This window comes from Bos indicus, chromosome 1, assembly GCF_029378745.1.
Source record: "Bos indicus isolate NIAB-ARS_2022 breed Sahiwal x Tharparkar chromosome 1, NIAB-ARS_B.indTharparkar_mat_pri_1.0, whole genome shotgun sequence".
NCBI classification, from domain to species: Eukaryota; Metazoa; Chordata; class Mammalia; order Artiodactyla; family Bovidae; genus Bos; species Bos indicus.
The window spans coordinates 66,880,560-66,895,441 of NC_091760.1; the positions used below are offsets into that span (position 1 = coordinate 66,880,560).

At 36.5% G+C, this 14,882-nt stretch overlaps 1 protein-coding gene across 8 annotated transcripts in view; it reads right to left on the bottom strand.

Annotated features, from left to right (window-relative positions):
- Window positions 1-14,882, bottom strand: part of IQCB1 (IQ motif containing B1) — a 45,566-nt gene that overhangs the window by 15,988 nt on the left and 14,696 nt on the right. For 5 of the 8 annotated variants that reach the window (XM_019953477.2, XM_070797357.1, XM_019953559.2 and 2 more), the window contains exons 7-10: window positions 12,555-12,654; window positions 6,274-6,452; window positions 3,446-3,555; window positions 2,739-2,848 (exon numbers count right to left, since the gene is read on the bottom strand). In XM_019953477.2, coding sequence (XP_019809036.2) covers window positions 2,739-2,848; window positions 3,446-3,555; window positions 6,274-6,452; window positions 12,555-12,654 — 499 coding nt within the window. The remainder of the gene's footprint in view (window positions 1-2,738; window positions 2,849-3,445; window positions 3,556-6,273; window positions 6,453-12,554; window positions 12,655-14,882) is intronic. The other 3 variants (XM_019953727.2, XM_070797604.1, XM_070797634.1) reach the window with 2 other exon arrangements.

The window sequence follows — 14,882 nt, forward strand, 5'->3', positions numbered from 1 at the left end:
CCAACCAATGAACCTAAATAGATAGAGGGAAAAAAACTGTTTTCTTCCCCTACAAGTAAAACAAATAAGATAACTTAAATACCAGCACCATGTTAGAGGTAGGCAAATTGTGAGCTTTCCTGAGAGTAACCAAGACGGCTGTTAGCTGCTTCAGAAAACCTTGCTGAGGAAAAGGGCAGAAAATGAAATTTTAACAGAAAATGAAGTTTCTGACCATGAAAAATGATTAAATAAAAAAGAAAGCCCCAAGAAAGTGCTTTAAAAAGAGTGTGAGTATAACAGAATATCTCTTGTTTAATCCAAAGCTCTGATGAATCTAGGTCCATGATAATGAGTGGTGGGCAGTCCCTCCCCCAAAAAAACATGGGGGAGGGAAATTACTCTGAGATAATGACCTGACCACAAAGAGACAGAAATAACCTTTGCAGAAAGCCCAGCTACAAAGGAAGCAAAAGAAATTTGCATAAACTGTTGCAACTAATAGAAGAGGAAAGGTGCTCAAGCCTGGAGCAAACTGGAGTTTAAAAAATTAAAAACATTATAATGTGAGATTTAAGCAATTTTGGCCTCATGGAAAATGCCTTTTAAGAGATATATTTATAACCACTCTGGTCTTGCTACATAAAGAAATGGAATTTCTATTTTAAACAGTGGACTATTAATTAGATTCCATAGATACATTTCTAAGTGGACAAAATCTGTAATTCTAGGATACTTTTAAATAGATTTTTTAATATTGCAAAGGAAAATAGACTGGCAAATTTGGCAACTACTAAACATTAAAGGTCTGAATCCATGGCACAGGGGCACCTTTAACTGTTTAAGAGGATGTACAGCGGAAAATGATAGTAGGTAGAATTCACGAGTGGTAACTATTCTACCTGAGTTCACTACAAAGGTAAAGCTATACCAAGAACATCTCAGATTCTTGTAAACAATATATTGTGACTCTCAAAATATCCATCATTTCCCAAATTTATTTCACCAAAGAAATAATTAATACTTTTAAAGAAACAGCAGGTAAGATATACAATAAACCTTGAGCAATGCCTGAATGGATTATACTTGCCTCTCATGTGTACTATTTATTTAATAGATCTGTCTGCCTAATTAGATATGTAAATCTTCAAGGGCAAAAAATGTGCATTTTCCTCCCTACCACATTCTCAGTGCCCAGTAACATGCTAAAAAAATTTTCTATTATTTTAATCTTGTGAGTTACACAGACAATTATCCCACCTTATAGATGGGAAATGTGAGGCTAAGGGAGGTAGGGAAACTTGTCCAAGATCATTCAGCCCATAAGTTGCTGAGGAGGGATACAAACTCAAGTCTGTTTAATTCTCCCAATACCTAGGATAGGCTCTGGAATATATTAGGCACTTGAAACATGTTTTAAAAATTACATGTTTAAAAATTCCATTGGTAGCTTTTTTGCTACCAATGAAATTCATGCCCAATGATATCAGTTAACTTTTTAAGTCTTCTCTGAAGGAACTTTTACCAATGAAAAGAATGTCCATTAGGGGACACAGCCAGAGTGGCTTCAATACCTACCACTAATCCACACAGGTTCTTAGAGGCAACTGAAAGAAAACACAGATACAAACAACTTAGCTCCTAACGTCATTAATGATAAAGCAGGGCCATCTCACAGGTGTTTCTTCATGCAGCCTATTTTAGTTCACTATTTTAAAACATGTTTGTAACTGAGAAACACAGCTGCAGTTATTAAAATAGTTTCAGTTTTCTTAAAAAAAAAACACTGACTTCTGGAATATGCAAGTGACACTTCAGTGAACCAAATTTAGCTTTAAGTTAGGTTACATGAAAACATCTCTGAGATGGCTCCAATTTATCAACAATGACCTAGGTGCTAACTCATATGTGTGTGGCATGTGTGTATGTTCTTTTTATTGCCTCTAAGAATCTAGATGTAGTCATGTAAAAACTGGGCCATGACTTCATTATTTCATTTTTAGTCTACTTGAAATAGAGATAAATGTCAAACTATGTCATACGTCAATGGCCAAATCTATCCATGACATATTTACTGAGCAAAATCAGGTTAATATACTTAAGCTTTTTAATATTCATACACATTTTTACCATAATTACATTTGAACAATTATGGCAACTTTTGGTTTTAAGGGTTTAATGAGATATTGACCATTACTGGCTCCCTCTGTAGACCTGGCTCACAAAAGTCTTAAGTGAATAGGATTAGGTATTTGTTACATTAGATTCCTGTTTTATGTTATGTCCTCTGTTTTTGAAAGTATAATAAGGTTAATGAAGTGCTGGCACTCAGAAATGTATGAAGCAAGAATGAAAGAAATACACTAGAATATTGAAAAAGAAAAAAAAAAAAACTCTAAGTTTTCACTCAGCTATACTCTAATAAGATATATCTAGCCCTTTCAGGGAGAAGGCAACAGCACCCCACTCCAGTACTCTTGCTTGGAAAATCCCATGGACGGAGGAGCCTGGTGGGCTGCAGTCCATGGGGTCGCTAAAGAGTCGGACATGACTGAGCAACTTCACTTTCACTTTTCACTTTCATGCACCGGAGAAAGAAATAGCAACCCACTCCAGTGTTCTTGCCTGGAGAATTCCAGGGACGGGGGAGCCTGGTGGGCTGCCGTCTATGGGGTCACACAGAGTCGGACACGACGGAAGCGACTTAGCAGCAGCAGCAGCCCTCTCAGATCATCAATCCTCTCACCCAAATTTTTTACCTGAAACTCCTCTGCAAAGTAATCACAGCAGATGGAAGCTTCTTCAATCTCTTTCTAGTCTGGAAACCCTTCCAATAAGCTTGAATCAAGCAAGCTGCTTTATGTTGTTTCTGAAATTAAAGGCCAGAATTAATTTAAAGATATCCCTAGGCAAGTTGTTTTTAGAAGTTTACTTCTTAAAATATCAGCCTGGGCAAGTATTAATCTCCATCTTTAATAAGTTGAGCAGAAGGCAACATTTGTATAAACCCAGGACAGGAACAGCCTAAGAATATTAAACCTCATCTCCCAAAGGAGGCTCAGTTAGGCAATATCTAAAAGGTATTCAAGATGCAGTCTGGTCAGCTTCAAATTCTCCCTAATTAATATCACTTCCATTCTCATTACAGGGATTTCACAATTTTGCTTATTTAATGCTTTAACATCTTTGCTTCCATTCTGATGCTTAGCTTCACTTATTCAAAGATACAAGGGTATGAAGGACTCTGTATAGATTAAAAAAAAAGGCTCTAGGGTTAAAAATTTAGAACATAAAACAACTTCTCTCATCAAACAATAGCTGCTCTGGATTTTAGGGGAGAATAAGTAAAGGAAGGGGAAGAGAAAGCAAATAAAAGATTCAGGAGACTACTACTAGCCAGTATTTTCAAACTAAATTGTTTACTGAAATTTTAGTAAATATGCAAATTATTTTTATAATTCAATACCTGGTCTTTTACTTCCTGACAGGCTTTAGGGCTTAAAAGACCAATGAGCTGTCTAAGTTCTTGACTAAACTCTGTCCCAGGTTCTTGTTTATTTAGTAGACTTCTAAGTCCTGAAATGGAATAACAAAGGCATAGCTATTAATAATAAAATATGATTTTGTTATCTAATCAGAATTTGAGGTTAAAATGTATAGTTTAGAAACAAATGAAAATAACAAGATTAATCACATGATTTTTCTTTTTCTTTTTCTCAAAAACTTCTAGATAGAGGTCTTTAAGATATTCCACTGTCCTAACAGTTCTGAGGTATTTACTTGTGAGATCTGATGCAAAATCTGCTTAGTCAATCTCTTTAATTAGAAAAAACAGGGAGGAGAGTGGAATCATTATGCTAAGTCAAAGGGTAAAGTTATATATATATTTTTTCCTGTTCCAACATAAATACCTTACACGAGAACATTTTTAAAAGATATTGAATATATACTGAGTAAATGCCTATCCTGTGGAAGTACTGAAGCTGGCTATTAGTTACTATTAATTAAAGGAAGTTATTATTAAATAAAAATATCAACAATGTATGTGATATGGGGTTAATTAATAGGCTCCTGAGCATTTATTATAGAAGTGTTATAACATTAAAATACTGCACTTCCATCCCAAATTAAAACTGAGTAGTAATGTAAGTTACAAAATAAGTACTATTTCTAAGGCATGGAGGAATGATTATTATAATGTATGTGTGCAATATACATAAGCAAGAGAATGGGCTTGGAGTGTACAACTGGGCTTCCCCTTGGGGGCTCAGATGCTGAAGAATCCGCCTGCAATGCAGGAGACCTGGGATCCCTAGATTGGGAAGATCCCCTGGAGGAGGAAATGGCAACTTACTCCAGTATTCTTGCCTGGAGAATACCCATGGACAGAGGAGCCTGGAGGGCTACAGTCCAGGGAGTTGCAAAGAGTTGGACACGACTGAGTATCTAAGCACACCACAGCAATATATGGGTCTTTCCATGTCTGCTACTTTAAGACTCAAGTTCTCAACAGTATTAATAACTGTAAAATATCTTGAGGAAACTGAATAAGTTCTACTGTTGAGAAAGAAAGGGAGACAGATTAAGATAGAATTCCTTTATAATGAACTCTGTTGGGCATTCACATTTCTATAGAAGAAATAAAATTACAGAAAGAATATGTATCTAGCATAGTACCTGGAGAAGGCAATGGCAACCCACTCCAGTACTCTTGCCTGGAAAATCCCATGGATGGAGGAGCCTGGTAGGCTGCAGTCCATGAGGTCGCTAAGAGTAGGACACGACTGAGCGACTTCACTTTCACTTTTCACTTTCATGCATTGCAAAAGGAAATGGCAACCCACTCCAGTGTTCTTGCCTGGAGAATCCCAGGGATGGGGGAGCCTGGTGGGCTGCCATCTATGGGGTTGCACAGAGTCGGATACGACTGAAGCAACTTAGCAGCAGCAGCAGCATAGTATCATCTAGAGTTTTATTACTGGGACTTCTCTCTCACAAAGTTCACAGTAATGACTCAAGTAAGGTATGTCACTCACGTCTGTGTGTATTAAGTCCCTTCAGTCATGTCCGACAGACTCTTTGAAACCCTATGACTGTAGCCTGCTAGACTCCTCTGTCCATAGCATTTTCCAGGGAACAATACTTGAGTGGATTGCCATGCCCTCCTCCAGGGGATGTTCCCAACCAAGGACTGAACTTGCATCTCTTGTGTCTCCTGCATTGGCAGGTGGATTCTTTACCACCACTACCTGGGAAGTCCATTAAATATATCACATTGTATTCTAATTCTTGAAATTTTATATACAATATAGTTAGTTGCTCAGTCTTGTCCGACTCTTTGCGACCCCATGGGCTACAGCCTGGCTAGGCTCCTCTGTGCAAGGGATTCTCCAGGCAAGAATACTGGAGTAGGTTGTCATTTCCTTCTCCAATATATAATATAAATTATTATTATTAATATATAACTCTATATTAATAAGATACTTAATGAACTAGAAACCTATTTCTTGACCATATTGAATAAGAAAATATATTGTAATAAATTCATGACTCTGCCTAACAAAGAAATAAAAGCTCACATTAAACTTTGCTTAGCAGTTGGAAAAAAAAAACAACTGAGTGATTTTGGATAAATTACCTACATGTTCCACACTTTTGTTTCCACTGCTATATAATGAGGATAGCAAACATCTCACAGGGTTGTTATGAATATTAAATATTCTAATACACATAAGGTATGCAGAATAGTATCTGACTTATAGTAAATGCTCAATTAAAGAAAAGCTATCATAAGGTAACGGTAATACACTGAACCCTTTCCTTCTCAAGTTTCTGAATTTTTATTCACATGATTTTGGGGGTGATGGGGATTTTTTTTGTCTTTGAGGAAAGGCAGTATAGGAGGTAAAGAGTAATTAATAAATGATGTAAAGATTAAAAGGCTGTCAAGCTCTCAAGCAAAGCTCTATTTTCTCAATAAAGTTAGGGAAGATCACTGATCTTTTCGGTCATTATGTTATTACACTATATGGCATATTTAACACACAATCTTTTGTGAGGAAGGGAGCAAATTATTCACTGTAACCTCATCGATAAAGTATCATATGCCATCTGTTGAGATATGAAGATGGCTGGATTATATAGTTTTTCCCCTGAATTGTTACCTGTTGTGACAGAGTTTTTATCTGCATGCTTTAATGACTTTTTCACAACACAGGTATTTTGTTTTCCATATACCATCAATAAAAATGTTCTTTTTAAAAATCTCAAGAAAAGAAAGAATATATGTATTACCTTTGTAGCAGGCACTTAGTCTCAGTAAAATCAAAATTTCCTGATGGGATTCAGCCATCAACAGTAGTAGCTTTGTAGCAGTACCTCTTATGACTGGACTAGGAGTTGATAAAAGTTTGAAAACAACTTCATCTAAAATTGAATGCAGGATTTTCCCTTCTATTCTGAGTAAATCACCACTAATAGAATAAAAGAATAAAAAATGTACCATTACTAAATGATGGATCAGTATCACAACAAATTAAACAAAAAAGGTGCAGCAACTTAATATCTATGGACTGATCCAGGAAATTAACCAATATTTTAAGTGGCTAGCTTAGTTTCAAGAATATATCACATTACATCAACTAATTGAATTCTTATTGTATGTAAGGCACCATGCCAAGTAAAATAGTGAATACAAAGTAGTCAAAGAAACCTGCAATCAATTATTGGAGAAAGATTAATGTGCAAAATAGTAAACAGATGGTTCAAAAGTTTCAAGCAATAATAAAAGGAAAATCACAGGACAGTAAGTACATGGTTCATTGCTTAATGATGGATGAAGACAAACATGTTATAGAAAATCAATTATCATATACTCAGGAGGAAATTTTTCTTTTAGTATTCCGTCATTACACAACAACTTCATGTTGCATTACTGATGTCATGAAAAATTATCTGAAACTCATAAACAGTCAAAAGGAATTACTAGGCGTCCTTTTACTCACCCCACCAAGCAGTATATGATTTTCTAGGGGTATGTTCCTTTGATTATCCATTTACTACTGATTAGGATATTTTACAATTCTGTAAAAGTAGCTATTGCATAAAAAGATGCTCAACACTGCTGATTATTACAGAAATACAAATCAAAACTACAATGAGGTATCACCGCACACCAGTCAGAATGGCTATCACCAAAAAATCTACAAAACAATAATGCTGGAGAGGATGTGGAGAAAAGGGAACCCTCCTGCACTGTTGGTGGGAATGTAAACTGACACAACCATTATGGAAAACAGTATGGAGATTCCTTAAAAAACTAGGAATAAATCTACAGTATGACCTAGCAATCCCAGTCCTGGGCATAGTCCCCGAGAAAATTGCAATTCTAAAAGACACATGTATCCCAATGTTCATTGCAGCAGTATTTATAATAGCTAGGACATGGAAGCAGCCTAGGTGTCCAATGACAGATGAATGGGTAAGGAAGCTGTGGTAATATATATACAACGGAATATTACTCAGCCATAAAAAGGAACACACTTGAGTCAGTTCTAATGAGGTGGATGAACATACAGCATATTATACAAAGTGAACTAGGTCAGAAAGAGAAAAACAAATGTTGTATATCAACGCATATATATGGAATCTAGAAAGATGGTACGGTTGAACCTATTTGCAGGGTAGCAATGCAGACAGGACATAAGAGAACAGACTTATAGACATAGGGCAGTGGGGTAGGGAGGAAGGAGAGGATGGGATGTATGGAGAGAGTAACACAAAACATATATATATTACCATATGTAAAACAGATAGCCAATGGGATTTGCTGTGTGACTCAGGGAACTCAAACTGGGGCTCTGTAACAACCTAGAGGGTGGGATAGGGACAGAGGCGGGAGGGAGGTTCAAGAGAGAGGACATAGGTATACCTATGGCTAATTCATGCTGATGTTTGGCAGAAACCAAAACAATATTGTAGAGCAATTATCCTTCAATTAAAATGAAATAAATTTAATTATTAAAAAAGATGTAATAAAAAAGAATATGTATAAACAATAGAATATTACTCAGCCATAAAAAGGAATGAATTTGAGTCAGTTGTAGTGAAGTGGATGAACCTAAAGCCTCTTATACACAGTGAAACAAGTCAGAAAGAGAAAAACAAGTATTATATATTAATGCATATATATGGAATCTAGAAAAATGGTACTGATGAACTTAGCAGTGAATGACGTGTGGACACAGTGGTGCAAGTTGAGGGTGGAACGAACTGAGAAAGTAGTATTGACATATTTACAACTATCATGTGTAAAACAGATAGTCACTGGGAATTTGCTATATAACAAAGGGACCCCATCCTGGCACTCTGTGATGACCTAGAGAAGTGACCTGTGGGGACAGGAGGAAGGTTCAGGAGGGAGGGGATATATATAATTATGACTGATTCATGTTGTTATATGACAAAAACCAACACTGTACTGTAAAGCAATTTTCTACCAATTTAAAAAAGAAAAAAAAAAAACACCAGATGTTGGCTTGTAGAAAGCAAATAATGGCAAGGATTCCTATCTGAGAGCAATGCAAACAGACTCTTACTCAAAAATATAAATAAACTTTTGTCCAGTTAGAAAAAATAACCATGAATGTTTATAACTGGTATTTTCCACTATTCAGCTTTTGTGGAAAAAGGTTATTCTGGTCTTCTTCCATCCTCTGTTTACAGATTTTTGACCTTTTTTTGTTGTTGTTGTTTTCTTTGTAGGCTTTCCAGTACACCCCTAAAAGGTTACTCCCTAGAATTCCATTTTGGGCCAATTTCTTTTCTTACTCAATTCATATTTTTCACTGAGCTCTTCTCTCATGTTTTTAACTATACTTTTTAGCCTGATAATTCGTAAGTCCATAATTCTAGTCCAGATCTCTTCCACAAGTTCTATTCACTGTCAGCGGACATTTGAGTTGTCTTGTCTTTGACTATTACAGATAAAGCTGCTATAAACATTTGTGTGTACAAATCTTTGCATGCACTCTTATTTCTCTACCTGCTGAACATATCTATGTTGGACAAACCAATATTGAATCTGTTTTGGCTAAGAAGAGGTGGCAAGAATACACAGAACTATATAAAAAAGATCTTCATGACCCAGATAATCATGATAGTGTGATCACCCACCTAGAGCCAGACATCCTGGAATGAGAAGTCAAGTGGGCCTTAGGAAGCATCACTACGAATGCTAGTGGAGGTGATGGAATTCCAGTTGAGCTATTTCAAATCCTAAAAGATGATTTTAGGATTTGATGTGATTTAGATGTGAAAGTGATGCACTCAATATGCCAGCAAATTTGGAAAACTCAGCAGTGGCCACAGGACTGGAAAAGGTCAGTTTTCATTCCAATCCAAAGAAAGGCAATGCCAAAGAATGCTCAAACTACTGCACAATTGCACTCATCTCACATGCTAGCAAAGTAATGGTTAAAATTTTCCAAGTCAGGCTTCAACAGTATGTGAAGAGGAACCAGAGATCAAATTGCCAACATCCATTGGATCATAGAAAAAGCAAGAGAGTTCCAGAAAAATATCTACTTCTGCTTTACTGACTATACCAAAGCCTTTGACTGTGTGGATCACAACAAACTGTGGAAAATTCTTCAAGAGATGGGAATACCAGACCATCTGACCTGCCTCCTGAGAAATCTGTACGCAGGTCAAGAAGCAAGTTAGAACTGGACATGGAACAACAGACTGGTTCCAAATAGGAAAAGGTGTACATCAAGGCTGTATATTGTCACCCTGCTTATTTAACGTCTATGCAGAGTACACCATGCAAAATGCCAGACTGGATGAAGCACAAGCTGAAATCAAGATTTCTGGGAGAAATATCAATAACCTCAGAAATTCAGATGACACCACCCTTATGGCAGAAAGCGAAGAGGAACTAAAGAGCCTCTTGAAGAAAGTCAAAGAGGAGAGTGAAAAAGTTGGCTTAAAACTCAACATTCAGAAAACTAAGATCATGGCACCTGGTCCCATCATTTCAGGGCAAATAGATGGGGAAATAATGGAAACAGTGACAGACTATTTTTTGGGGCTCCAGAATCACTGCAGATGACTGCAGCCATGAAATTAAAAGATGCTTGCTCCTTGGGAAAAAAAGCTGTGACAAACGTAGAAGGCATATTAAAAAGCAGAGACGTTACTTTGCCAACGAAGGTCTGCCAACTCAAAGCTATGGTTTTTCCAGTAGTCATGTATGGTTGTGAGAGTTGGACTATAAAAAACGCTGAGTGCCCAAGAATTGATGCTTTGGAACTGTGGTGTTGGAGAAGACTCTTCAGAGTCCTTTGGACTGCAAGGAGATCAAATCAGTCAACTGCAAAGGAAATCTGTCCTGAATATTCATTGGAAGGACTGATGCTGAAGCTGAAACTCCAGTACTTTGGCCACCTGATGAAAAGAACTGACTCAGAAAAGACCCTGATGCCGGGAAAGAACGGAGGCGGGAGGACAAAGGAAGAACAGAGGGTGAGATGGTTGGATGGCATCACTGACTTGATGGACATGAGTTTGAGTAAGTTCTGGGATCTGGTGATAGACTGGGAAGCCTGTGTGCTGCAGTCCATGGGGTCGCAGAGGGTCAGACACGACTGAGCAACTGAACTGATACCACTGTCTACTATTCAATACAGAAAACTTGGTATCATACCTGAATTCATCTTTTATTTCATTCCATATCAAAATGTTCATCAAGACATGATGATTTTTTTATTTTGACCAGCTTCATTACAGTATAACTGATATACAGCAAACTGCACATATTTAAATGTATAATTTGGTAAGTTTTGACATTCCCCCATTGCAATAAAGATAATGAATATATCCATCACCCCTTAAAGTTTCCTTTTGTTTCACTGTACTCCTTCTCCACTTACCCTCCCTGGCACCTTATTTACACCTCTGTCACTATAAATTAGTTTACCTTTTCTAGAATTTTATACATAGTTATGACTATAGATCCTATCTGAACATCATCAGTTTGCAGAAATGATTCCTGCAAGAAATGATTACTTTTTATTACTAAAGGAAGAGAGGGGGGGGGAAAGAAATCGAAACAGAGATTCTATGATGGCCCAAGTTTGATTTTCTCATCTTATTAATGCCAAATCAAAGTATGACCATTTCTGCTAAACTTCCTGCCTTTGTACACTATTTTAAGATGTAGGCAGTTTCAATAACCACATGAAGTGAAACTGACTGGGAATAATTTGATCCTTTCAGATCTTGCTTTTATTGTTTAGATGATCTACAGTAGTGCTCAGTCTAGTGCTATTATTCCCCACTACCAAGAAGAAACTATCCTGAGTACTCTACCTAATGCTCCATTTTTCATGAAGTTTTCCAGTTGTGCAGCTGGATCAGGCAGCATTCTAGCTCTGTTTGAGTTTCTGGTACTGCTCCTTTTAATCCTTCTGGATTACTGTTTCCAAGACATCGAGCAGTTTCCTCAAATGCATGTGCTGATCAATACTCTACTGAAAACTTGAAGGGGATTCTGCAGATCTCTGGGGTTCTTTGTGCAGCTCTCTCTTCCATGATATCTTGTCTTATGAACTCTAGCCTACTTTTCACGTTCTGTATGTTGTTTCTTATTTCTGTGCATTTGCTTATGTTGTTACCTCTGCCTAGAATATTGTTTTCTCTTCTCCTCACTGGTTAATTTCTCATCCTTCATCTCAGTATTACATTCTCCTCATCTATTTATCTCAGTTTCATCTCAGGGGTTACATTCTCCTGGAAGTATCCCCCACCTCAGTTTGGTTTAGGAGCGCCTCTTAATACTTAATTAACATTGTACCTTATTACCCTGTTATATAGTTGTATTTATGTATTAGTCTCTTCCACTATACTGTAAGCTATTTGAAGATAAGGTTCATATCTTAATCGATTTTATAAATCCAATGATAGACAATACTTGGCACATATACTAGATACTTAACAAATCCATATTGAGCTGAAAAAAATCAATGATTTCAACAGTGTTTACTCTGCCTTTCTATTTTAACCTGGGAAAATTTGTCTATAACTTCTTTTATACTCTAGAAGGGCATAGCACTTGGCAAATACTGAGGTTGCAGTCTGCTATATAAGTACATGATTGTTCAGTCACTAAGTCGTGTCTGACTCTCTGTAACCCCATAAACTGCAGCATGCCAGGCTTCCCTGTCCTTCACTATCTCCTGAAGTTTGCTCAGATTCATGTCCATTGAGTCAGTGATGCTATTTGATTAGTTATTTATTATCGTGATCCCAATATTCTCCTTCAGATATCACAGTAATTTTTCTTCTCTAAGACTGAGATAGGGCTAAAATCTTAAGTTCTGAAATAAGATATAAATTCAGTAATAAACTTTCTTTTACAGTATTTTATATTTTTTATATTCATTAAAAAAATACAATGGTAATAACAAAGCTTCTTAAATGTTATATACAAGTCATATACAACTGATTTTAGTAAAACTGGCAATGCTTCTCATCAAAAACAAAAAAATTCTATATATTTTATAAAGCCAAGTCACCTATTGATCTGCAGTATGTTCTGTAGCAGAGTCATGACCATAGATCCTATTTGAACATTATCAGTTTGCAGTAAGCGCAAGAAATCATCACTTTTCAGTACTAAAAAAAGAGAAAAAAAGAAAGATTACGATTCTATGATGATACAACTGGGATTTACTTGTCTTTTCAAAACCAGATCAAAGCATAATCATTTCTGCTAAACTTCCTGCCTTGATATACTTTGCAATAAAGTTATACTTGTTTTTTCCATAACCATAATAAGGCAGTTATTCCATTTTTATGGACAATTACAAATAAACAGTAAGCTAAGAATGTATCATTATCTTCCCTTAAATTAAAAATAAAATATAACATATCCTAAAACTGAGTCTCCTTTTCTAACAGTGATTTCATTGAAGACAATCACATTTTCTGTGAAAAAGAGAATATGAAGGAATAGCAATAGTTCAGATGATTATAATCAGCAGCTCATGTACTTAAAAATTTAATTGTTATATAATGTACCATATTTGCTAATACCTTGTCTTAAATAATAATAAAATCACTAACTACCCAGAGGAATATTTGGTTTGTAATTTTTAGGCTCTGAATAGCCAGTTATGAAGACCTGGCACTATATGCTTATGTAAGTCACTTAACCTCTCAGAAAATGTTCTTCCCCTGTAAAGTGAAAACTAACAATTCTCTCACAGACTACTGTAAAATGTCCTAGAACAGGGTTGTTGTTATGTTCAATTGCTAAGTCATGTCAGACTCCTTGTGATGCTATGGACTGAAGCACGCCAGGCTTCCCTGTCCTTCACTATCTCCTCGAGTTTGCTCAAACTTAAGTCCATTAACTTAGTGATGTATCCAGCGATCTTGTCCTCTGTCATCCCCTTCTCCTCCTGCCCTCAATCTTTCCCAGCATCAGGATCTTTTTCAATGAATTGGCTCTTCACATCAGGTAGCCGAAGTACTGGTGCTTCAGCTTCAGCATCAGTCCTTTCGGTGAATATTCAGGGTTGATTTCTTTCAGGACTGACTGGTTTGATCTTGCAGTCTAAGGGACTCCCAAGAGTCTTCTCCAACATCACAGTTTCAAAGCATCAATTCTTTGGCCCTCAGCCTTCTTTTATGGTTTAACTCTCACATCTGTACAGGACTACTGGAAAAACCATAGCTTTGCCTAAACGGACTTTTGTCGGCCAAGTGATGTCTCTGCTTTTTAATATGCTGTCTAGGTTTGTCACAGCCTTTCTTCCAAGGAGCAAGCGTCTATTAATTTCATGGCTGCAGTCACCATCTGCAGTGATTTTGGAGCCCAAGAAAATAAAGTCTGTCACTGTTTCCATTATTTCCCCATCTATTTGCCATGAAATGATGGGACCAGGTGCCATGATCTTAGTTTTCTGAATGTTGAGTTTTAAGCCAGTTTTCCTCTTTCACCTTAATCCAGAGGTTCTTTAGTTCCTCTTCACTTTGTGTCGTAAGGGTGGTGTTATCTGCATATATGAGGTTATTGATATTTCTCCCAGCAGTCTTGATTTCTAGTTTGTGCTTCATCCAGCCCAGAATTTTACATGGTGTACTCTGCTTAGAAGTTAAATAAGCAGGATGAAAACACACTATCTAGGTTTGTCTAGAAATAGCGTAGGTTCCCATTAAATTTCAGTTAATAGTCCTTTGTTCATTAACTGACTAGAATTTTAATTAAAGTGAGATCAGCTATGCTGGCAAGGCAGCTCTGTGAACACTATCCTAGCTTCTACACATTTTTTCCTCTTTCAGTCTCCTGAGGGGACATATTTGATTTCTTTCACATACTTACTACTGTTCTTCATTTCTGTTTACATAATCCAATATTTCACTAGTTACCATTTTAAAAAATCTAACAACTTCAAAAAACTTCTGATATTATTAAGTATTTTTATGGTTTTTTATTTTCTATTTTTCAATAGCAGAAAAATTCTCTGTAGCTGGGATAAGTGTATATTTCTATTTTTGTCTACCTAATGACGTTTATCGGAGAAGGCAATGGCAACCCACTCCACTACTCTTGTCTGGAAAATCCCATGGACGGAGGAGCCTGGTGGGCTGCCGTCTATGGGGTCGCAAAGAGTAGGACACGACTGAAGTGACTTAGCAGCAGCAAAGATGTTTATTAATAACTCTTTAATTCTGAATTCACTGAAATCATGTAGTATGCAATGTTTATATATCTTTTCTCTATTTTGGAAAAAATATGATAAAATAATTTGTTGAAGTTATTCTACTTTAATAACATTTATCTTATTGTATTATAAGATTTATTTTTGGAGAAGGCAATGGCCACCCACTCCAGTACT